The sequence below is a fragment of the Vulpes lagopus genome, chromosome 1, assembly GCF_018345385.1.
Source record: "Vulpes lagopus strain Blue_001 chromosome 1, ASM1834538v1, whole genome shotgun sequence".
Classification (NCBI taxonomy): Eukaryota; Metazoa; Chordata; class Mammalia; order Carnivora; family Canidae; genus Vulpes; species Vulpes lagopus.
In genome coordinates this window covers 170352748-170378685 of record NC_054824.1, presented here as the reverse complement: position 1 = coordinate 170378685, position 25938 = coordinate 170352748, and the positions used below count along the sequence as shown (strand labels likewise).

At 38.9% G+C, this 25938-nt stretch overlaps 2 protein-coding genes across 2 annotated transcripts in view; both read left to right on the top strand.

Moving 5' to 3' along the window:
* The first annotated feature begins 278 nt into the window (after positions 1-278).
* On the top strand, positions 279-5603 carry LOC121487826 (transmembrane epididymal protein 1-like). The gene is made up of 2 exons (XM_041749861.1): positions 279-1053; positions 5485-5603. The coding sequence occupies exons 1-2, from the start codon at positions 279-281 to the stop codon at positions 5601-5603; spliced, it is 894 nt and encodes a 297-aa protein (XP_041605795.1).
* A 3402-nt stretch (positions 5604-9005) lies between these two features.
* RGSL1 (regulator of G protein signaling like 1) overlaps positions 9006-25938 on the top strand; it is a 72755-nt gene continuing 55822 nt past the window's right edge. The window contains exons 1-6 of the mRNA XM_041725526.1: positions 9006-9018; positions 11331-11413; positions 14746-14820; positions 19432-19561; positions 22674-22835; positions 23875-24845. Coding sequence (XP_041581460.1) covers positions 9006-9018; positions 11331-11413; positions 14746-14820; positions 19432-19561; positions 22674-22835; positions 23875-24845 — 1434 coding nt within the window. The remainder of the gene's footprint in view (positions 9019-11330; positions 11414-14745; positions 14821-19431; positions 19562-22673; positions 22836-23874; positions 24846-25938) is intronic.

The window sequence follows — 25938 nt, the reverse complement described above, 5'->3', positions numbered from 1 at the left end:
TGCCCAGGCATTGTGATGGAGAATATGCTTATTTGCTCTTTGGCAATGGTTGGTTAGCTATCAATGAACCAGAGCAGAAGACCAGAACGGAAACCATGACACCCACCCCACCATAAGTTTGGGTTTCCTCCAAAACCATTTCCCCTGTGTATGTGAATGCAATGAGCTAGAGAGAGGATATAAGTAGGCTTCAGGAGGTTCCCTCCACACTCTAGAATCTGTGGTGACCATTTCTGAGCTGTTTGCTTCTACCTTTGATCAGATCTACCTTCAGTTCTATGGGAGGCTTTGAGGGTCATCTGTACCCAGGGCTGTCTCTCTTCTTCTATGGACTTTATCATGCACAACTAGTATCAAGGGCCTTGATATGCAACCACCCTGTCCAGTATCGGCCATGTCATCCCTGGAGAAAAGGAAGATGGGCAAGGCTGCAGCAAATATACTATGTTGGGCTGGTGAAGATATTAAGTGCCTTCATTTTAGCAGCACAAGAGCTGCATAACGTACATGGACAATTTGTACTTATCAGCAAGATATATCATCAGAGAAACTTTTTGTACCGCAAACAGTGGCAGCATCTCACTCTGTATATGACTTTCTTCCTGAGCGGGTGTGTGGATGTAGTGAGCCAGAACCTGCTGCCCCAGAGGTGTGCTGCTCTGGAGCAAGGTGCCCAAGCCCTGGGCATATTTCTATTTCTGCCTCTCATGATGTCTCACATGCAGGACTCAGAAGGTGTGGAGCTACAGTCTCACATCCTGCTTACTCAGGCCATATTCGTGCTGGTGCTGGTGGTGATTGCAGAGCTGTGGGCTCCCAATATGCTGCAGCTTTGGGTTATGAAGGCCTTTTTTTATATGATGATAGGCTCTTGGCTGATTCAGATAGGCTTTATGCTGTACAAACCAATTTCTGGCTATAAATGGATGGATGATGACAAAAACAACATTATATTTGTCACCACCTTCTTCTGCTGGCATGTGGCTTTCATTGCCATTTTAATGATCTGGGTCTATGGCTTCTCCTTTTTGTGGTATTATTACATTTGTAGAGGTATGAATCTTGGTGATCCCAGAATGGTTCCTGTCACCTCCACATTCTGGAATACCTGGATGAGAAGTTGTAGGAAGTGGAGGTGTTAGAAAGGAAGATGACTGAGGCAACAGACTCTGCTGGGATGGACATCCACCTCTCCCCTTCTGGCTTCTGAGCAGTCTCATCTGCTGCGCAGTATGCTGGGACAGGCAAATGAAACCCAAGAAGCATGTTATGACCTTCACTCTCAGCTCCCCAAGTATTTCCCCTACCTCTCCTACCTCTCAATTCCAGACGAGGCATTCTCCTTGTCTTGCTCTTCTCTGTACTCTTTACATCCCTCCTAGGAGAATATGAAAATAAATGTGCTGTATCCTGCCTTTGGGTCTTTATAAATATCCTCACCTACCCCAGAGAATACTGATCACTACTTACATTTAGTACATCATAATATTTTACCCATCATAATAATTACTTCTTCACTCTTTCTCTTTCTGGATCTCTTCAATGCCTATACTCAATCTAAACAGATATTTTAACTATAAAGAGCTCAGAGAACTATTGTTGAATTCTTTCTTTAGATTATTATTTGTCAGACAAAGAGATCTTGTATTTTTAGCTTTATTGAAGTATACTTAATTTAAAAACCATTGCACATATTTAATGTATATATTTTGATGGGTTTGGACATATGTGATACCATGATAACATCATCACAGTCTTTGAAGGCAATTTCCTCTGCAGGGTCTAGCAGAACAGAGCAACACTTTGCATATAGTGAGAGCAAAAAAGGATCCATGTGCTTCTGGAATTTATCTATCAGTCTCCTTGAGTGCAGAGTCTGTCAGACTCTTCCATCTGGGTAGATCAGTCCATTGCTCTGTACACACCTTGATCAATTTCCAAGTAGTAGACTCCTCTGGAACCACTCCTTTCTGGTTCTCATGTGTAGTAAAATTCAGTGGCTTATTTATTCCATGAAAGTTTAATCCCTACAACTATCTTATCATGTAGATTTATAGATGATAATCTAAAACTCAAAAGGGTTGAAAAAATATCTTAAGATAGCCAGAGATTTAGCTATGTCACATAATACCTGGGTGTCAAGGAAGGTAGAATTTTTAAGTAGTAGAGTTAAATTGTTGGCAACTTGCAAAAGAATGTCTTGATGCTTCTTTCCCTGCTGTCCTCAGGATATGGAGAATCTGTTAAGATTCCCTTACTCTTGGTCATGGTCATGGTTAAGCTTCCCTTACCCTCTGTCATGGACAGAGTAAGGCTGGGGCCCGGATTCTAGGGAGTGATCATCCTTCTAATTTCCCTTTTGCTTCTGGTTCCTAGAACTAGACGTACCTCTTTTCCTTTGGTTCTGGCCTTACTCTTCCTTGTTAATTTTATTGTTCCAAAGTTAAGATGTAGCAGTGGTGAGTTATTGTCTGATTGGTAAGGTTTTCTACCCTGTGGTTCGAGGAGCTTCTGAGCATTCTCAGTTACTGCAAAGGGGGAGGTGCTTCCCAGTGTCATTTCGGTGGTGTTCAGCAATGTCTCGGAATGCATGCATGTGACCAGCAATGCAATGTTGGGATGGCATGCATGTGACCAGCAGACAGCTCTCCACGGAAGGCTTACGCCTTGCACCACTGGGTTATCCGGTCAGGTAACAATGCTGCTCTCCACTGGAGATGAGCTATGGTCCCTGGGGTGGAAATAAAATATTTCTCAGGCATTGTTTCAGCATCTGTGCTTCACCTTGGTCCTGATGACCAGTGGAGCTCTGCAGTTTTCCCTGTAGTTTCTGCCCTGTTCCTGGTTGTCACCACTGGATCCCATCTGTCACCTCCCCCAACTCTGAGTATTTCTCAGGCCTTGCCAAGCCTCACAGCAACTCTTTCCTGAAGCCTAGTTGAACCTCCTCTAGTGTCCTAAGACTAGGAAGGTGGGGAATCTGTATTTCCTCTATGCTCTTTGTTAGTGGTATGGTAAAGGCCTGTTTTCTACCTCACTCAGTCCTCCAATTTTTTTAACCTAAAAATTGACTCTTGTTTTTTGCAATTACAATCTGACCTCATCTTGAGGCAGTATCTGTCACTAATTGGGGGAAAAGTTATTTACAATGGTGGAAAAGCAAAGCCTAATATTAATATATTAGTATTTCAATATACTATCTCTCTAAAAAGATAAAAATCGAAGAGATACCAAAGCCATCTATTGACAGATCTGTCCATTTCTGAGGACTTTTGAGCTCTTGATACTGATGAACTCATCTCTTGTCATAAAATAGTGCTTCCAAATATTGTCATGTTTCACAATATGTTCCTCTGAGGTAAAATAATAAATATTAGCAGCCTCCTACAAAGCCACAAAGGATTATTACTGAGGCTTGCTCTAATGGTGGAATGGACAGGCTTGATATTTCAATCAAAGGGCCTTTCTGTACTCTTCACATCACAGTAGGTATGAGTACTCTGAAAAGTAATCCTAACCACTTCGGAATGTAAAACCAACTGAAGATAAATTTAGAAAAACAACGAAATACCCTCCCGAATTAGAGAGAAAGGTGTAATCTTCACCACTGTCCACCAGAGGGCATCATCTTTACATGAGCCTGGAAAAGGCAATTGTTCTCCATTTGTTACTGAATTATCAATTTAAAAGAAATGAAGGGATGAAGAGGAAGGCAGAAAAATACACAAGCAAGTGTCATCCAGGCATCCAGTAAACATAATGAAGATCTGTTTGTTTCTTGTTAGATTTGTGACATGAATAAGCATAGAATTCAATCAATAGATACAGGTAATATGTAGATAGATACATGGAAACATAGATACATAAGGTATATAGCTATATAGATAGCTATGTAGATAGATGATAGATAGATAGATAGATAGATAGATAGATAGATAGATAGATAGATAGATGATAGATAGATAGATGATATGTTTGTATCTCAAAAAACAAAACAGTGTCACAATGCCCTTTGAGTTGAAGTGGCTGCTGTTCTTTCAGCAACTATGTAAATATAACCAAAATGCTCTTGTTTGGCTTATCACATAATAGGCATGCAACAAATAATCAGTGAATGAGTAAATGAAGTATCTAGTACAGGTGTAGCATAGATGGAATGTTGGTTTAATTCTGATCTGGGTTTTGACAAATAAATAGGAGTTTGTTAGAGGCATTCAGAGCAGGAATTCTGAGGTCTTGTATGTTCCTGTGCTCAGACACCAAAGCTCAGCAAATAGAAGCTAAGCAGAGCACTTCTAGGGATTTCATGGCCCAATGATACAAGAAAACTACCAAGTTCCTGCCCTGTAGAGTGGATGGCAAAGGAAGAACCATGCAAAATTATGTGATGAAAAGTTTAATAATTTACTTTTCAGTTTGAAGGCAGCAGATCATTAATGAGTTCTTACTAACTGAAGGGGAATGCTGTGCCAAAACAACAGAAATACTTGCAATTACTGTACTCGATATTCAGTATATCAGGGTATATAATTAATATACTAATTAAAATTTTAAACTTCACATATAAATTTACTTATAAATATAATAATATGATTTGAAATTGCTATCATTTGTTCATTATCTTTCAATCACGCATTTGATAAATCAAATTTTCCTAAACAGACACCATTTCCAGATTTTGTTAGTCAAAATTCCTCAGTCACTTCATATTATGAAACTCAGAATTTAAGATTTTCCACTCAACCAAAAGAAAATTACTGTTGCCTACTTCTTGAGGCTTCTCTGTCTGAATTTTTATATGTATTTTAGATCAAAGAATAAAGGACCAAGACTAACCCTAGAACTATAGGGTAGACTCCTTTTTATGATCATATCCCTGAGATTTTTTTTGACCTTTGGCCAAGACTTCACTAATCACCAGTACAAAAGACTGTCCTCTTATAACTCAGTATGTTTCCTTAAAATGAATTGTTATATAGGGTATTTTTGTGAAAGACTTTCCCAATTTTTATTCTGTAAAATAAAAATTTTCTGTATTACTGTAGATAATTGCACCAAGACCTAATTATGTACCGAAAGCATTTGGAACCTTTTATGTAGGATACAATTACACCTCCTTTAACTTTAAAACTTACGTGAATTGTATTGACCATCATTCTGAGATCTTTGTATCAGCAAAGCTAACAATAATTAGGAGCAAGGTCTAAATTCTACATGCTGTATCTTTTCCTTAGATAGCTGACGAGGAGCAGTAACAAACACAAAGTTTTGAATCAGAAGTCACAGTTCTGCCTAGGAGAAGTCTATTGTCTGTCAATTTCATATCTAAACTTTTATAAGTTAACACTGGGACAATGACTCTATGTTATTTGCTTTGTCTCCTTCATCTTCTTTCTGTGTCCCAATTCCTCAATCACAACTTTTAGGTCTTTATATTTGTATAGGACTTAAAACTTCCATATTGCCTTCACATTCATTTCTCAGCTGAACTGAATTATCCAGCACCTTCTAGTGCCAGGCTCTACAGGCATGAAGATGAGTTGGACATGGAGTACGACTTCCTCTATGCCATTGCCTTTCAGCTGAGTTCATCCAATCCCTAATTATTGTGATTTATTTTTCTCCTGTTAAAATAGGATATTAGTTTCAGAGAACAGATTGCAAAGGGGCCATTATTTCAATGTTCTGCCATCTAACTTTCTATTTGTTTAGTAACCTTTCTAAGTCCCTTTCCAGATTACTCTATCCTCTCCAACCTTGTGACTTTTGCATCACTAAACTCACTTTCCAAGGGTTTTGAAAACTAGTTGGTATTATTTTGACAAGCAATATCTCCTGGACATTCTGTCCACTGAAACATCAGCCTACAAGAGGCTTGAATTCCCTTTCTCTGAAGGGCTGTCAGGCACTTGGTTATCTTATTAAACAATTCTTCCATTTCTCTGGTTCTCTTCTCATGGACCATCACTGCTATAAGCCCTAATTTGGCCAAAAGTTACTGAGAAGAGAATCATTCAGTATCATACCCAAAAGAGGCTTAAAAACTTGAAAAGCTCTAGGATTTTTGGGAAGCTCATCATATCTAAAAATCTTGTTGTCCCATAAAACAGAAGAACTTTGGAAGTTAGAAGAAATGTTAATAATGAACCGCCAATAATTTATCATTTAGATTTGGAAAAGTGTTACAGTTTCTTTAGTATATGTAAAGGCCAGATATTCTTCCTTAAAGTGATTTTGATTTTTAAAGTAAAGAGATTCATTATGTCTTGATGTTTTATGTGTTCCAAGATGAGTTGATAGCCTACCATATTTCTTCAATCAATTATCAATTACCTCATTTGTTAGTGTGATACAAGAGAGTTCAGGATGAAGCTCTGGATGGTTTACTAATCTCATTTTATTCCTTAGTTTATCATGTCCTTTGTAAAGAGCTATCACAACCTGAACAACAACAACAAAAAATCTCTTCAGTCTCTTCCTAAAAGAATCACATAATAACATTGATAGATACCCACATTCCTTGGGCATCTTTACACTGGAAATGGCAGTACATCTCTTTAGCAAAGATTAGGAAAGAGATTCACAGTAATTTCTGCAAAAGTACTGCAAAGCTCCTCCTAAAGGGCAAAGAATGCTTTCTTTTTACTTAAAAGCTCCTGTGTCTCACTCAGGACTGAAAATTGAACAAGAGATTCAATATTTCACTTTGATGGCTCATTTTTATATTAATTATACATAGGTTCCTATTGATATTAATACATTCACTTCACAAATATTTATTGCGCGCTTACATGTGATAGAAACTGCTCTAGAGGTTTGGGATGCATCATTAAATAAAACAGTCAAAAATCCCTGCCATCATAATAGAACTTATATTATGAAGTAAAATCCTAGTGGCCTACCCACACATTTTTCCAAGGGATCCTTAGATCAGTAGCCATCACAAAGAATCTATCGATTGGATCATTCTGATACCGACACTGCCATAGCTGCTATTGTGATACCCACATAAACTTTGTCATTTGTGGTAAGCACCACCTCCCATTTAAATCAAAGCTCGTTTTCAAGTAGAGCATCTTCTTTCAGCATTTGTGGCCATCCACAGTGTGCCACTACTGCTGGCACCCCACCATTGAGCATTCGTTATCATAGGCACCATCATACATAGTCTCACATTGCCCCTCAGATTTTGAGTCATGCCTCTAAGATGAAACGTTCTGGTGGAGTTTAGGGCAGGTGTCATGTCCTTGCTGCCAGGGCAGGATTCACTCAAGTGGGGCAAGTGGTCAGAAACTGAGTGACCAAAACAAAACAGCACAAAACCCTACTAAATGACTTTCTCCTGACCCCACTCAGTGATCAGGACCCTCTTTGGGCTAATTTACAGGTATCCTAGGACATTGCAAGGAGAGATCCAAATGTGGTGAATCAGACCCAAAGCCTGGATGACCCCAAAATGACTTACCTACACTTGAAGTGAAGATCTTAATCTTCAAATCCATGTAAGGCAATAAAAATTAGTAACAAAATCTAATTTCCATATTAAAATATTCTAAACATTTATCTTACCACAAGTTGTTCTCTGTGAGTAAACTTATACCCCAACTTGCAACAAACATTTTAAACCTTGGTAAACTGGAAATATTCTAGAAAATTCTTTGTTCTCTTTCTTTTCATTTCTAGGACTATTTATATGTGGATAAAGTTTTCTGTTTTTTTCTTTGAACTGGTTATGATAGTGTGTAAGTAGGTGTGGGCCAAGTTTACAGTTGAAAAACGTTATACCATCTTGAGAAAAGTTAAAATGAAAGATAAATAAATACAGCTTCTTTCCCATATTGCCTCTTGCTTGCTTCCATCTTTTCTGGAGTGACTGGTCTAGAGGAATGGGGGACTGATCATGATTAAAAACTTTGGGGTCAAAGTTTATTACAGAAAATCTCCAGCTGTTACCTATGCTATGATTTGATGAAAATATTAAATGGCTTTGTTTCAATATTCTGGTAAATTATTAGATATATGGGATGACTTTTTCTAAATAGCTTCTCCCCATAGAAATATGGTTTATTTCTTTTGTGCCATCTGCAGGAAAGGAAGTCTAATTAAACATGTAAGGATATACGCAAGAAGTGGTAGGAGAAATGATAGAGAAAAATAGATCATTGTGAGGAAGTCCAAGGGGCTTATTTTTAAGTCCATTCAAATACACTTTTCATATGAAAAGTAGGTATGATTTATTAGCATATTTGAAATAACATGGGCTCTTGAATCAAATGGGGTCTTGAATCAACACAGAAATCTGTGGTGTAATTACTATCTTTCAGTGAAAGGGAGGCAATGCTCTCTATTTTGTGAGGTTAAGAATTGAATGAGAACAAAGTATAAATACCTAGCCTAGCTTCTTCCTCATGGAAGGTGTTGAACTAATGTTTATTTTATCCGTTTTCAAAGCCAATGGATTATGAAGTAACTCACAGCCAACCAGAGGAAAAACTATCTGGGAAAAAGGAGAGAGGGTGGAAAACACACTTGGATATTTGGTTGAATTTGCCAGCTTATCTGAAAGATAAGTCAAGTTATTAAAATTCATTGAGTACTCGTAAATTTCTAGAAGGATATTGATACAAAAGACACATTAGAAATAAGTGAACATATCCTTGCTTCCCTGAAGCATAAAGTCAAGTTAAAGGGACAGAACTAAAACTCAAGATCTATATCAGTGGACAAAAATTTATAAGGAAACTCTCAGTGCACACAAAATACTATGGACTAAAAGCCTAAGTATAGGAAGAGTCTGATACATTCCAGGAGATCTAGGAGATCAGGTAACAAAGACTTATCTTCAGATCAAGGTCTACACCAGAGATAAATAGACCACTTCCTGATAGAATCTGGAACCCCTTAGATGGGGTGTCACTGTGTGGTCACAAGGGGTGGAGTCCTGTTGACTGGGGGCTAATTCTGCCTCCTAAAATCAATCACAGTGGTAGGGAAAGAATGGCAACATGAGCAATGCTGGTGAGTCTCTAAAAGGGATGTCTCTGAGGCTTCTAGCAACTGCTACATAAGGCAAATCTCTCACCTGCCCAGCCTTAAACCACATGTGGCTTTTATGTTTCATGCCCTTGGTTTTCTTTTTCTCTTCTTCTCCTCCCCAACTTGCACCCCCACTTTATGCCACCTGATCTTTGGAAGAAAACAGTGACTTGTTAATTATAACAATAGGAGGTGTGAATGATGGTGCAGGAGGGTAGTGATTGATTCTACCATTGTGGTAGATTATTTGTAAACCAGTTCTTGATAGAGGACTAGTGTTTTGCAAAGAAAATGGGTTGAGAGGACATTTCAGGTGATGGGAATGTGGGAATAAAGATATGTAGGTTGGAAGTTAGAGTGTATAGCATATTCAGGAAAGAGCAATGTCTTGGCTGGCAAACAGAAGGAAGCATGGTATGGTATAGTTGGAGATGGTGCTGGCAGGCAACCCAAAAGCCAGATCTAGTGAAGCCTTAGATTCTTTAGCATATTGAGTAGTTTTTGAACAGTATCAATAAGAAGAGCATTAGAAGATTAAGGTGGTAGTGTGTGCAAAGTGCTTGGACAGGAAAGATAGGGAGACCATTATAAGAAACCGATGCCATACACTCAAGGTGAGAGAAGATAGGGCCCTGAAATAAGACAGCGACTGCATGGATGGAGAGGAGAGGATAGATTCTAGAGATATGTAGGAAGAGAAACCACATAGCATGGTCCTCTGTTACATGTGGGAGTGTTTGAGAAGAAGAGAAATAGAGCAAAGGAGTAATCATAGATGATTTTCAGGATTCTGATTTAGACAATTGGAAGAGTGGTGGTTCTAGTGACTGAGATTGGGAATACAGAAAAAGATCAAGCTAGGAAGCAAATGATCATATAAGCTTTGAAAATGTTGAGATGGAAGTGCTGGTAGATGTCCATGGAGAGATGTCCCATACATAATTCATTGGATATTTAGAACTAGAACCAAGGAAAGAAGTCTTGACTTAAAACAGATTTTTGGAATAATTCGTGTGGAATACATGAAATAGATCAGGGAATGCTTCTAAAAAGAACAACAAAGGCATCTGTCTAGCAAAGGGCAAAACTGACATCAGCTCTGTCTCTTGAGTGTTTGATTGTCTGGGTTCTATTTCTAGTATACAAAGACAATAACCACCAAGAGTCATCAGGAAAAATGATGGAAGGGTCTGTTTAGTTTTCTTATATTATCATAACTACACTCTAACAATTGTGAGTAGCACTTACTATTCTCACCAGACATATAACCCAACTAAGAGATAGGACTAATACAGTATTTATGTTGCTCATTTTACAAGTCTTTCATTATAAACTTTGGGTGTGATGGAAAAATCCTGGGCATTGATAAAACAATTGGATTATTCACTAGTTGTGCATTAAAAAGCATAGACAGTAAGTTAGAGCAAACTTTGAGGAGGCACCTACTCTACCTATGGCCTCTGTGCTTGGCTTTGTGACATTCAATATTCATCTCCTCAGATTAACTTAGGCAGCACAATGATCAAGGCTGAGAGAAGTTATAAATACTTTGCATGACCAAATCAGTATTCAAAAAAGCTCCTGTTGGGCCCAGTTGAATTTCAACTGGAATAAATGTAAATTCCTGCCCTTGGTTTCTGAAAAGTGACTGAATAAATAAAGAATAATGGAGTTAATAGTATAATGTGAGAGCTCCCAAAGCTAATCCTATTTGGGGCCACACTAATAGAACATACAATATGGGCAAAGTTGTTTTATGCTCTTCCCTGGGAAGCATGCAGAGTTCTTGAGTTGTGGGAGCCACTCTAGCCAGAGGGAGAGGACCCAGGTAGAAATGAGGCCATCTGAGGAATGGCTGAGGAATTGCTTAGTGACTGATGAGCCAGAGGGGTTGAGGTGAACAGAAGGTTGAGATTTTTTTTTTTATAAATATGAGAGCAGCAACCCATTTAAGAGGACTTAGATGAATTCTGTCAAGGTTCAGAGGGCAGAACTTCTACAAATGGAAAGAAGATAAAAGAAGGCAATTTATAGTAGGAAAATCTTCATAACAATTTCATCTCTTCATAAATGGAATGGGTAGCCCTGTGTGGCTGTGAGCTCCCCACAGCTGGGAGTGCTTAAGCAGAGTGACTTCGCAGAGTAAGTCCTGGAGAGTGGGAAAAATCAAGATAGATGATCCTAAGGGTCATCAAATGCTGAGATTTGGCCCTGTGAAATAATCCATTCTATTGCTTCATTTTCTCATCCTGATGTAACTCTAGTTCATAAGGTTTTTTTTTCTTCCCACATAGAGATAATCAGTTCTACAAATCTTATAATTCTGCTAGAGGATGAAATCTTTGCCGATTTTTTCAATACATTTCTTTCTCTTCCGGTAAGTATTCCCAGAATTAAATTCAAATGTTTCATCAACAGCCAAATAGTGAATCTCACTGACATGAGTACATTTTTAAAAAAATAATAAACTACTACTAACTCAAAACTATTTAAATTTGAGCAAATAAATAGGTATCAGAATATCTTTTAAAATCTCTAGGAGCTTCACACTACTATAAATCCCAAATCCTCAGCTTCCTTGATTGCCTTTGCCTGCCAGGTTATTTCTCATCATACCCTTTGTTGGTACCCAGGTCTGCATTCTCTCACCTCTGCACCCCTTCTTGGCTGTGTGGTTAATTTTTATAGTTCCACCTACCAAAGTCTTAACCATTTTTCAAATCTCTGCTTAAATCCTGTTCTTGAGAAATTCCTAGCTTCTCCTTATCAGAACTTATTTCTCTCTGCCTCTGTGCCCCTTGGCACTTTGCATCCTTCTTGTGTTAAATGGATGTGTCTCTCTCACTAAACTGTGAGAATGTGAATTTATGCAGGACAAGGACCATGGATAATTTATTTTGCTCTATTTTTCTTACTAAGTGTTTGGCATCTAGCACTTTTTGAGCTATTGCCTGAAACCAAATATGTATTTTCTTAACCTGTGCAACTAAAACAAATGTCAAACATCAAAATATTCTTAGATCCAAACCTAGACTAATCCCATTTTTTTTTTGTTTAAGTTTTTGGTTATATCTTAAGGTTGGTGCCTTATAATTTGTAGCTCAATGTGTCCTTTTCCTTGGAACACCATCTATTAAAAGATGGAATTCATACAACTGGGAAAAAACAATTTTGTACTACTTCACAAACATTTATTGGGTAGTTACTTTGTGCCAGCCAGTGGGATTATTACTGGGGATGCAGGTATTAATGATCCCATCCCTGTTCTCAAGGAATCCTCAGTCTAAGGTGAAAGAGTAATACTTAAGGTGAGTGCAAAATGGGTTGTGGGTGACATGATAAGAGTGTCTAGAAGGAAGCAAGAGTACAAGTGCATCAGAGGAAGAGACCATTCCTACCTGGTAGGTCAGGAAAGGCTTCAATGAATAAGTGACACAAGCCATCTTTAAAGAAGACAACATATTTGACAACTGGCTGGGGAATAAAAAGGGGAGAAAAATGTGGATCTTTATCTTTATGCTACCTCTTTAGGTATGGGAAAAAGATGGCAGGTGTTGGGGGGAGAGTGGATTGAGTGGGGGTGGTGGATTGAGTACTACAAAGCAGAAACCTTACAAACAGAATGGAGTAACTAAAGGCACCAAGGAAAACAATCCTATGGTACTTGGGGAGAAACTCTAAGCAACTTCAAGGCAAGTTGAAGAAAAAGTTGTGAGAGGCAGACATAGCAAGAGACAAAGCTGCATAAACAAGCTCTGTGAACAGGCAGGCCATGCTTAGGAGTTTGGATATTATCCTGAAGGTGCTAGAGAGTCATCGAAGGGTTTCAAGTAAGAAGTCACATGATCAGACTTTAATTTGTGAAAATTATTTCTGCAGAAGTCTGACCATAGGTTCAGTTATAAGAGGGACTATGATGGAGGCAGGGAAACCAGTTAGGAGATTATTCAGTGATAGGGGTCTAAAGGCAAGAGAAGAAGAGAATGGAAAAAATAAGAGATTTTTTTTACAAAGGAAAATATTGGAACTTGTCACTGTTTGAACATCGGGGAGAGGTAGTAACAAGAAGGGAGGAGTCAGATGCTTGAGTGAAAGGTGGTGCCACTGTCTTAATGAAAGGTTGCAGAAATAATCTTGAGGCATGTTAGTTGGTTAATTCGTCAACACAACTTATGCAGTCTACAATAATGTTCTAGAAATGGTGAGAATGATGTGGGAGGTAAAATCCCAGACAAGAATATAAGAAAGTCTTGGCCATTTAGGTAGCTATAGTCTATTTAGAGAGACAGTATTAATTCATGTTGGATACCACTGTCAATTTACAAATTTTAACTTTAATTTCTATAATCACCCTATGATATGGACACCACTCCCTTCTTAAAGATGGATCTCAGAAGTTAAATAGCTCACCTAAGAATACATGGCAAGTCTTGAGAAGTTCTGAAACCTGACCAGGTTTTGAGGCTCTATACCTGGCATGTTTCCCACATCAGCCCCATGCCCTCTGTGGTGGAAATGTCATGTGGTGGAACTGCTTCCATGTACTACTCCCACATAACCTCATGATTCCATAGTCCTACCACACATCTCATGAAGGCAACTTCACATGCCAGGCAAAACACATTATGTCATACCCCAAGTGCAGAGCAGATAGGGGTTATTAAGAACTGAGCCTCCTTCACAGGCTGATATTTGTAAGTTACAACCAGTGACATTGCTTTCCTCTTCTATCTCATAGTCAAAGACAAAGGAGAGAGAAGGAGAGGGCCTAAAACTAACAAAATTTGGGGCTGATAGTCTTGGGGAGATGGTCAGGCTGACATACTGTGCTAAGAGTTCAGGGAGGAGTTGGGGCTTCAGCCCCTCTAGTTTATCCCCAAATGATGTAGGGATATTTTGAGACATGTTGGTGCCTATGGTGAGACTGATAAGCTTAGATACCTGTAAACATAGAAGCCCTTGCCCATCAGTCTCAAAGCTGGTTGCCTAGGTTGCAGTCCCTTCTCCAAGACAGTTACATAGAATTATCTATTAATTTTGAACACTCTTTATGCCCCCACTAAGTAATTTGTACCCCTAATCCTCATATCCTTAAGCCCCTCTGCTTTTCCCAGTTCAAGAGTTTAGACAAATCCAAAGCTGTTTGTCCTTCTAAAAAGGCTTCAAGTCTTTGCTCTTTCTAAATCCATGTGGAAATAAATAATGTGGGGTCCTGGGTGGTTCAGGGGGTTTGGTGTCTGATTCTTGGCTCAGGTCGTGACCTCAGGATCTTGGGATCCAGCCTGGCCAGCTCTGCACTCAGTGGAGAGTCTGCTTGAGGATTCCGTCTCTCCCCCTCCTTCTGCTCCTTCCTGCTCATATTTTTTTTTTCTCTCTCAAATAAATAAATAAATCTTTTAAAAAAGAAATAAGTAATGCAATGCAAAAGTAAATGCCTTTTAATACCATAGACTTTGGCCTTTGTATGTAGACAAAATAACTCCCAGGTTGGGGCAGGGCAGACTGAAAAGATTGATGAATCTTACAGTTTAGTCTATTCTGGGTGTTTTTCTGTAAGGCAAGTTGATTTAGTGGAATGAATTTAAGAATTAATATCTCTTGAAATAGGAAATCAATGGAACCTTCTTCCCCTGTGGCTACAGTTGGACTGTGACATATTTGTGAAGAGAAACTCTACCTCTTTGGCTATTTCCTAGCTTTCTTTTGCAGGTCTTTGGTCAGACACCATTTTACACTGTTGAAAATTCACAGTGGAGCTTGTGGCCAGAAATACCTTATGACTTGGTAAGATTCTTGAATGGCAGAGGGTTTGGGATGGGGAGAGAGGAAGCTCAATTTGAAGTGTGGATTGAGAGATGGAGAGATAAAAGGAAGAGGAGGCCCAGAAGGTGACTCTGAAAGAAACTATAAAGCAGGTGAGTAGGACCTTGCAAAGAGCATCAAGCCAAGTAGACATTTCTCCTTTTTGTGTTTTACCACATGGGCAGACAATTGCTGGTGAGTTCTCTCCTCTATATCCTAGTCTATGGTCAGCAAGTGATATTCACCTTTCATGTCCACTGTGGTCATTGGGTGGCAAATGCTTGGAACACCATTTGGAGAACTCTGGGGCTACACCTCAGCAAGAAGGAGTCTGAGAGTTGATTGGCAATGCCTTCCATGGGTGCAGGATAGAAGTGGCAGCCCCTGAGCCACCTAATGATTATTTGCACTATAAGTTATAGCTTAAGGTAAGGTGCCAATCTGCAATTCCTAATGACTACCCTACAATTCTACTTCAGAAACATGTCTTTTCCTAATCTTTTTATCTCTTTATATGTTTTCCTTGTCTATTGTCTTCCTCCTTTCCTTTCCTCCCTTGGGTTCCCTTTTTCCACTATGTAGACCTTAGACTTACCAACGACTTCTGCATGCTCTATCAGTGGCATGTAGAATCACAAAGACCACTCTAACCCATACTCACAACAAGATTTTGTTTTTCTCTGAGACCTGGAGAGCTGAGAAAGATACTCCCCTCTGCTTCTTATATTTGATTTCTCTAGGAAAACCCTGAAACCTAAAATCTTTATTTTATTGAGAGAGAAGAAATAACCACCACCACCACCACAGAAATACAAAGAATTATAAGAGACTACTATGAAAAATTATCTGCCAAAAAATTGGACAGCCCAGAAGAAATGGATAAATTCATAGAAACATATAATTTCTAAAGCCAAATCAAAAAGAAATAGAAAACCTGAACAGAACAATAACTAGTAATGAAATTGAATTGGTGATCAGAAAATTTCTAACAAAAGTTCAGAACCAGATGGATTCACAGGTGAATGCTATCAAATGTTTAAAGACGAGTTAATACCTATTCTCCTCTATTCCTAAAGAATAGAAAAGGAAGGAAAGTTTCCAAATACCTCCTACAAAGTCAGCATTACTCTGATACCAAAACTAGACAAAGCCTACCAAAAGGGAGAACTACAGGCGAATATCTCTGATGAACATAGATGGCAAAAATCTCTAACAAAATATTAGCAAACGGAAATCAGCAATACATTAAAAGGATCATCTACTGTAATAAAGTGAGATTTATTTGTGGGTGCAAGGATGGTTCAGTGTTTGCAAATCAATCAACATGATAACATCATATTAACAAAATGACAGATAAAAATCATATGATGATCTTAATAGATGCAGAAAAGGCATTTGACAAAATTCAACATCCATTCATGATAAAAACTCTCAACAAAGTTGGTTTAAAAGGAACACACCTCAACATAATAAAGGCTATATGTGACAAACCCATGGCTAACATCATACTTGATGGTGAAAAATTGAAAGTTTTTCCTCTAAGATCAAGAACAAGACAAGAATGTCCACTCTTAACCACTTTTATTTAACTTAGTACTGTAAGTCCTAACCACAGCAATCAGATAAAAAAATAAAAAGCATCCAAATTGGTAAGGAAGAAGTAAAATTGTCACTATTTGAAGATGACATGATACATATAAAGCCTTAACCAATCCATCAAAAAAAAATGTTAGAAGAAATAAATGGATTCTGTAAAGTTTCAGGATACAAAATTAATAAACAGAAATCTGTTGTGTTTCTATACACTAATAATGAAATAGAAAGAGAAATTAAGAAAGCAATTGCATTTACAATTTTATCAAAAAGGATAAGATACCTAGGAATAAACTTAACCAAGAAGGTGAAAGATCTATACTCTGAAAACTATAAAACACTGATGAAAGAAATTGTAGATGGCACAAACAAATGGAAAGACATACCCTCATGGACTGGAAGAATTAATATTGTTTAAAGGTCCATAATACCCAAAGCAATCTACAGATGCAATGCAATTCCTATCAAAACACCAATAGTATTTTTACAGAACTAGAACAAATAATCCTAAAATTTATATAGAACCACAAAAGACTCCAGAAAGCCAAAGCAATCTTGCAAAGAAGAACAAAGCTGAAGGTATCAGAATCCTAGATTTTAGGATATACTACAAATTTGGGGCACCTGAGTGGCTCCATCAGTTAAATGTCTGCCTTTGGCTCAGATCATGATCCCAGGGTCCTGGAATGGAACCCTACATTGGGCTCTCTTCTCCCTCTCCCTCTGCCTACCACTCTGCCTACTTGTGCTCCTCTCTCTGTGTTAAATAAATAAATAAATAAATAAATAAATAAATTTAAAATTTAAAAATAAAATAAAATATACTACAAAGCTATAGCAATCAAAACAGTATGGCACTGACACAAACATGGACACATATATCAATGTGAGTAGATCTATGGCTAAATCTATCTATAGGTCTATCCATAGTATATAAAGCCCAGAAATAAACCCACACTTGTATGGTCAATTAATCTATAACAAAAGGGAGAAGAAAATACAATAGGGAAAAGATAATCTCTTCAATAAATAATGTTGAAAAAACTGGACAGCTACATGCAAATGAATGAAAGTACTTTCTAATACTATACACAAAAATCAACTCAAAATGGATCAAAGACCTAAATGTGAGACCTGAAACCATAAAAATCCTAAAAGAAAGCATAGGCAGTAATCTCTTTGATATCAGCCTTAACAACATATTTGTGGGTATTTCTCCTCAGGCAAAGGAAACAAAAGCAAAAATAAACCATTGAGATTATGCCAAAATAAATACATTTTGCACAGCAAAAGCTAATGAAAGAAGAAGATATTTGCAAGTGATGTATATATAATAAAGGGTTAATATCCAAAAAATATAAAGAACTATACAACTCAACACCAAAACCAGTCCAATTAAAAATGAGCAGAAGACCCAAATAGACATTATTTCCAACAAAGATGTACAGATGAGGGTGCCTGGGTGGCTCAATCAGTTAAGGGTTGGACACATGATTTCAGCTCAGGTGAGGGTCTCAGGATCATGAGATTGAGCCCTATGTAGGGCTCTGTTCTCAGCATGGAGTCTGCTTGAGATTGTCTGCCTCTCACTCTCCCTCTGCTCCTCCCCCTACTATAGCCCCTCCCCCCCTCATTAAAATAAATAAATCTTTTAAAAAAGATGTACAGATGGCCAATATACATATGAAAAAGATGTTAAATAACATGAATCATCAAGAAAATGTAAATCAAAACTACAATAAGATACCACCTCCTACCTGTCAGAATGACAAGAAATAACAAATGTTGGTGAGGATGTAAATTGGTACAACCACTGTGGAAAACAGTATGGAGATTCCTCAAAAAATCAAAACTAGAACTGCCATAAAATCCAGTGATTCCACTACTGGGTATTTACCCAAAGAAAATGAAAATACTAATTTGAAAAGATACGCACACCTATGTTTATGCATTATTTACAATACCACAAAATATGGAAGCACCCTAAGTGTCCATCAATAGATGAATGGATAAAGAAGATGTACTATAAATATACAATGGAACATTACGCAGCCATAAAAAAGAATGAGATCTTGCAATTTGTGACAACATGGATGGGACTAGAGGATATTATGCTAAGTGAAATAAATCTTTAAAAGCAAATACTGTATGATTTCACTTATATGTGGAATCTAAAAAACAAAACAAGTGAACAAATAAAAGCAGAAGCAGACCAGATCCATAAATACAGAGAACAAACTGCTGGTTGCCAGATAGGAAGTGGATGGGAGGATAAAAAAAATGGAGGAAGAGGAGTGAGAGATACAGGTAAAAAGAAAAGTTATATCCTTCTCCCTTCTCTGGTGGCTCAATCCCTCAAGGATCCAACCTGTACTCTAAATACTATTAAGTAGGGATCCCTGGGTGGCGCAGCGGTTTGGCGCCTGCCTTTGGCCCAGGGCGCGATCTTGGAGACCCGGGATCGAATCCCACATCAGGCTCCCGATGCATGGAGCCTGCTTCTCCCTCCGCCTGTGTCTCTGCCTCTCTCTCTCTCTGTGACTATCATAAATAAATAAAAATTAAAAAAAATTTAAATAGTATTAAGTATAAGTCTTTGTTTTTGTACATGTTGTGTATTTGATATGGGTTAGGAACTTGTGAGAAATTGTAAGTGTGCTTGCAAAGAAGCAAGTTGAATAGAGTTATGACTTGACATCATAGATCAAAATCTCTTCTGCTTCTCTTCTACCTACCAAGACTTATATATTTAACAACTTCCCTCAGGGATAAGGAAAATTTTTGATAAAAGACCAGGACTTTTGTTCCTACCAATTCATTCACTCGTTTAGGAGCCTCAGCTCAAGTCTTTGCTCTCCTTTGATACTACTTTTAATCAAATACGTATCCTGTGGGCCAGATACTGCAGGTATGAAGTTCTTTATTGCCCCTTGCTAAGCTTCATTACTTAGCAGTTCAGTTCCATTTCTCTTTTCTGTTCTCATTTTGTTTGGACTCTAGATTCCAAAGTACAAAGGATTATTGACCTGGTTGGAAAAATACCGGTTACCCTTCTTCTGTAAAACCAACTTGTGTCTCCATTACATTCTCTGTCAGGAGCTCATCAGTTTCATTAAGTCCCCAGAAGGAGGTAAGCATGAGTGGAGAAATATGGGAAACTAGGTTGCATAATGATCCTGTGCCTATTCTATAAGATACTGACTACCCATGTACCCTTAGATGTGACGGTGGCTCAGCTTGTAATGCAGCAGTAGGTGAAATCTTAGACTGAAAAATTGGTACCTAAAGGAATAAGCAAGAATTAGATAGGTTGTATGTGTTATTTGTCTCACTGCAGCCAAAAATGAGAGAATTACTGGTGGACACAGAACATGGTGAAATTGCCTAAAATATATCTGGAATCAAACATAGCTCACTACCTTCATTGCTACCACTTGGTCTAAATCACCATCATTTCTCACCTGCCTACTGAAATCATCTCTTAATTAGTCTCCCTCCTTCTGCTCTTTTTCTGCTCACAGCAGCCAGAGAACCTTTTAAAACTTAATTCAGATCATCACTCCTCTGCTTGCTACTCCCTACCCCTACCAATGACTTCTGTCTCAGTATGAAATCCAGTGCCCCTGCAATGGCCTTCAGGGCCCTACATGTGTGATTCCATTACTTTCAGGACCTCATCTGCTCCTACTCCCCCCGACCCCCACCCTGCTTACTTACTCCATTTCAGTTATATTTGGTCTGCTTGCAGTTCCTCAAATATGCTGTACACATTCTCACTTCAAGGCTTTGCATTGACTATTCACTGTCTGGAATTCTCTTTCTGTATATATACACATTGGCTCCCTCTCTCACCTCTTCAGATCTCTGTGCAAATCTCACCTCCAAGGTGGAGGTTACCCTGATGACCCTAATGTCCCAACCCCCTTTACCCTCTCTTATTTTTTCATTTTGTACTTCTTACAATGTTCAACCTTACTAGATAATGTATTTATTGTGCTCATTGTTTATTATCTGTCTCCTTTACAAGAATGTGAGCTCCTTGAGGGCAGGGATTTTCTGTTTGCTCATGTATTCCAAAAACCTAGAATGGTACTAAGTAGTAGACTTAGTAATATGTAATAAATATTTGTTGAAAGAATGAATTAATAACATTTCCATCAAGGGCTGAATTGATCATTTGACTCTCAGCTCAACTAGCCAAAGGAAACTATGGTCTACCCTGGGGAAAGTCAAGATTCAGTAGATACCATCAAGTAAAATGTAACAAATGTATATTTGATTGGCAAAATCACTGTCAGGTGGGGATTATAGAAGGCAAGAGGTCTTGGTCAGAGGGTGTTTTTATTTTTATTTATTTATTTATTTATTTTTCATATTCTTTTTTTTTTACTGGAGTTCAATTTGCCAACATATAGCATAACACCCAGTGCTCATCCCATCAAATGCCCCCTCAGTGCCCATCACCCAGTCACCCCCACACCCCACCCACCTCCCTTTCCACCACCCCTTTTTAGTTTCCCAGAGTTAGGATCTCTCATGTTCCGTCTCCCTTTATCATATTTCCCACTCATTTTTTCTCCTTTCCCCTTTATTCCCTTTCACTATTTTTTGTATTCCCCAAATGAATGAGACCATATAATGTTTGTCCTTCTTCAATTGACTTATTTCACTCAGCATAATACCATCCAGTTATTACTCAGCCGTTAGAAATGACAAATACCCACCATTTGCTTTGGATGGTGTTTTTAATTTGTGGATTGTACTGTGTTTGTGGGTCCCTCATTTTATGCATGTCACTACTGGGTCTGTTTCCTACCTTTAAAAGTAGATAACCCAACTCATCGAACTGGCCACCATTTTTCCTCACTCTGACTGAATGGAGGTCTAGCTGTCTGCAAGGCTGAGAGAGGTACTGGGGGAAGAGCTCATTCTCTCTCTCTCTTCTCTCTCATCATGGACTTTTCATGGCAGCCAAGATGATGAGATGGAGAAAAGCAGACCAGTGGCTACTCCAGAAGTGCATTGGTGGAGTCAGGGGGATGTGGCGCTTCTGTACCTACCTTAACAGCAGTACAGGTAGGTTCTTGGAATTGTTTCTGGAAACTTTGAAAGTTGTTAGCAGCTTCCAGGATGCCCCAGAGCACTTATTGATAATAATGTATGTGCATGGGAAATAAAATGTTTTATATTGTTTGGGTTAAGGTCTTTGAAAATAGGCCCACAGTATAGGTTAGGGCAAAAGTAATCAGAGTCCCTTTCTTTTTTTATCCATCCATCCATCCATCCATTAACTTAACAGTGTTTGTTGAACACTACTGTATGGCAGCCACTATGAACAAGATCCATAAATTCCCACTTAATAAAGCTACTACAGGCACACCTGGTTGGCTCAGTGGTTGAGCATCTACCTTTGGCTCAGAACCTGATCCCTGAATCCTAGGATCAAGTCCTGCATCAAGCTCCCGCAGGGAGTCTGTTTCTCCCTCTGCCTATGCCTCTGCCTCTCTCTGTGTCTCTCATGAATAAATAAATAAAATATTAAAAAAATAAAGCTGCCACAATGTGAGGAGACAGACAAGGAACAAGTAAATAAACAAATCCCTATAGCACAAATGTTGGGATCCACTGTTTTCTCTTCTGGTAGATCCAGTGGTTGTTGAGTGCTGGAAGGTCAGCAGCCAGCACTGGCTGACACTCCAGTTTAGCAGCATTAAGTTTTATTTAAGGACAAGCCCTATTTTAAGGGTGAAATCCTGGATTTCCAGGAAGCAGGTAGGGAAGAACTAGACAGACTATCTTTTTTGTCATTCAGACTTCAGCTTGGCAAAATTGTGAAACAGAGAATGTAGTCCTTGGCACCTTTAGGCTCAATTATTCTTCTAGCAGCTCTTGGTCCATGATAGAGCAAATGTTCTTTTTGGATAAAACTCAGATGTCTCATGATCCATTCTCAGAGTCTTGCAGTTTTCCCTAAAGTGACAGTTTTTCTCACAACAGCAACAAAAGTCACAAAACATCCTTACCCATTAAGTCCCTTTTCCCTTTTCCCCATGCTTCCATCTGACTCTACATTATAACATTACTAGAGATGATGACTTAACCCAAAGAAGTGACTAATGATGATGTTGGAGGAAATAGAGCAGGCTGGTGGCGGGGTATGGTATCAGCTGCTACACCCAGATGCAACCACTGAAGGGGCAAGATTGGGCTGCAGCTCTGTGCTTACCCTTTCTAATCTGTAGGTGAAGAGCTGGTGGATTTCTGGATCCTTGCTGAGAGGATCTTGAGCATTGATGAGATGGACCTGGAAATGAGAGACCACTATCTGTCCCTTCTCCTTGTACTGAAGGCTACCCATCTGCAGGAAGGCTCAAAAGTAGTAACTCTCTGCAACATGAACATCAGTAAGAATTATAAAGCATATCTGAAGTGAAATCATGGAGGGATATAACAAAGAAATCAAATCAGTGTCTAATAACTCTCAGTCTCTCATTTTGTAGACTGCCACCTTCTCCATTTTCTTTGTATCCAGGGATGCCATTGGGAACCCTTAACAAGGAGGGTTTGCAAGAGGCAAGTTATCCTTAAGCTGGTGTGGGCTTCTTCCTGAGATATTACTCTCCAGTGAAGATTGGCTGGAAGGAGGAGGAGGAATTAGGACAGGGTAATTAAACAGCTCCTACATCTTCTGAGACTGTATTGTTTGTCTTTTCAAAATTGAGATTCCCTAGAACAAACTACAGCTTATCAGCCAAATAATGCATGTAGCCTATGAGCTAAAAATGTTTTTATATTTTTAAAGCGTTAAGGAAGAAGGCTATGCAGCAGCACCTGCGTACAGTTCTCAAATACTAATATATTCACTATCTGGCCTTTTACAGGTTTGCCAGCCTCTCCTCAGAACATTAGATTCATCTAAATTTATTTATTTATTAAGTAAGGAGACATTCCTAACCCAAATATAATTGTGTTCCAGAAGATTTGCTGTTTGGGATTGGTCACACTCCTCTATTTATAGTGATAATTGAGAATTTATGACATTAAAATCAGGGCTAGTAATGATTTTTTCAAATTATCTGGTCTAAATCCTTTCATGCAGGCAGATGTGACTCTAAGAAATCTCATTCTGATACATGTCTCTTCTTAAATATATATTTTTTGTGCCTTTTGCTCTTCTTTACAATAACATCTAATTGTCTAAGAAATAATTCAAGGAATCCCATAAACTGGCTTATTTCTATGGGGAAGAAGGAAGGTAATCAAAGAAAGGGGTCACTATTCCCTGAGAAAACCCTAAAAATGTTTTTACTATACATTCATACTGTCCACACCCCAGGATTGCATGGAGAACAAATAAAATGCTATACACAATGACATTTGGAAAAATTCAAAAAAACACACCCAACATTATTTTCATCCTTCATGTCTCTCTATTCTTTCCAGAGTCCCTCCTGAACCTCTCCATCTGGCATCCCAACCAGTCAACCACCAGGAGGGAGATCCTGAGCCACATGCAGAAAGTGTCTCTGTTCAAACTTCAGAGCTATTGGCTCCCCAACTTTTACATCCATGCCAGGACGATTATGGCCAAGGAGGAATCATGCCAAGGTTTGATGCAGGAATATGAGACTCGCCTGTGCACTGTTTGCTGTACTCATGTAGGAGGACTCCCTCTAAACATGAGCATCAAGAAGTGCCATCACCCCCAGAAACAGTACTCAAGCAGGAAGATCAAGAGGCGGATGTGGCAATTGATAGACCATGGCTTCACTCTGGAAATGGATACTAAGCCAGATGCCAACATTTTTCCACCCCAGGAGATGTGTTCTAAAGAGGACATAGACAAATACCTACAAATGCCTTCCCCAAAAGTGACTTCTTCAAGAGAGCGAATAATCAGTTCCCTGGAAAAGGATATTCTCTGTGCCAGGAAGTCCAGCATGAAGAAGAAATCCAAAAGCCACCTCCACATGGAGGGCCTCATTGAGACAGCATTCTCTACACATCTGAGGACTGTCACCCCCATCATCAATCACTCCCCCCAGATGACTATCAAGAAGTCCATTAAGCAAAGCATTTCCTTAGGGTACACCCACTGGGCCTTGTGTGCTGATGCCTATGCAGGGAGTCCCTTCCGGGACCACCTGAAAAAGCAGGATTTGAAAGTGGAGATCCAACTCCTGGACCTCTGGCAGGAGCTGCACCATTTCCTCAGTGTCCTGATGAGTACCAGGAAGACTGGGAATGCCACCTTTCGGCACATGCTGGGCAACCGAATTTGTGAGCTCTATCTGAATGAACAGATTGGTCCATGCCTACCACTCAAATCACAAACCATTGAAGGCCTGAAGGAGATGCTGCCTTCTGGGGAAGTAAACCCCTGGATACCCAGAGCCCAGAGAGAGATCTGCAAGGTAGGCTAAGCCCCACAAAAATGGGTTAGTATCTGGAAGATTAGGTCAAGACTGACCAAAAACCCTATTTGGTCATCTAGACTGGTTAAGTTAATGATATAATATATCAAAAAGTTGGTTGATCTCTTAGGAAAAAACTATGTGAATTCCCAAGAAACAGCTAAAAATCCAAAATAGAATGGAAGTGGCATAGTGGTCAACATCCACTTTTTATTTCTTCCTTAATTTCCCCTTGTGTGGAATCTCCCAAATCTATGAAACTTCAGAGTGTTCTACTGAAGAAAGTTCTAAGAATTCTGTTCTAAACATTATATATTGAAATGCAGGGTCTCCCTTTCCTAGACTAGCCATCAAGGAAATGGGCCAGTTGGTAGGAGTTTGTTCTTATCCCAAAACATTAGATTAAAGCATGCAACTATCCTGAAGATTCACAGGAGATAAGGGCCATAGCCTGACTATTGTATGGTCAAGATCTTGGCAGAAAACAAATGGAAGAATCGAATTGAGTAATAGATTAAAGCCCAACACAAGGAACTGCTTACAAAGGAAAGGGCAGGAGGGTAGGGAAAACCACAGGAGATAATATAATACTTCAGGGCCAGTAAGGCTGGGTCACTTTTTTCCCTCCAAGGTCTGAAGAATTGAGAAGAGGAAGCAGTTTTCAGAACCAGGAGAGAAAGAGCTATATGGTATGGGACACTTGGCAGGAACTCTAATTGTCAGAAGAAGTGTATAGCCATTCTTCAGTGATATGGCCAAAAAGGGTCAAGGGGAATAGCTAATCCCAAGCTCACTCTCCTCCTGCTTTCCCATCTCCTACTAGGTCTTTTAATTAGATAAGTCCAACCTGAGGTCAAGGAGGTCTATACAGGTTAATTTTCCAAGGCACAAGCAGGGTGAAGAAGGATAGAGAGTAGATCTGGAAGGGCAGGTGTATATAAACAACTTATTTAGTGCATTAAATAAAATGTGTTTGCCTTATAAAGCATGTTCCCACCCATTACCTCTATTAGGCTTCTGAGAACCTCCGAGAGGCAGAGTAGTTCTGTTGCCTCTGTTGTACAATTGAGGTAAATGAGACTCCTAGAGGGTT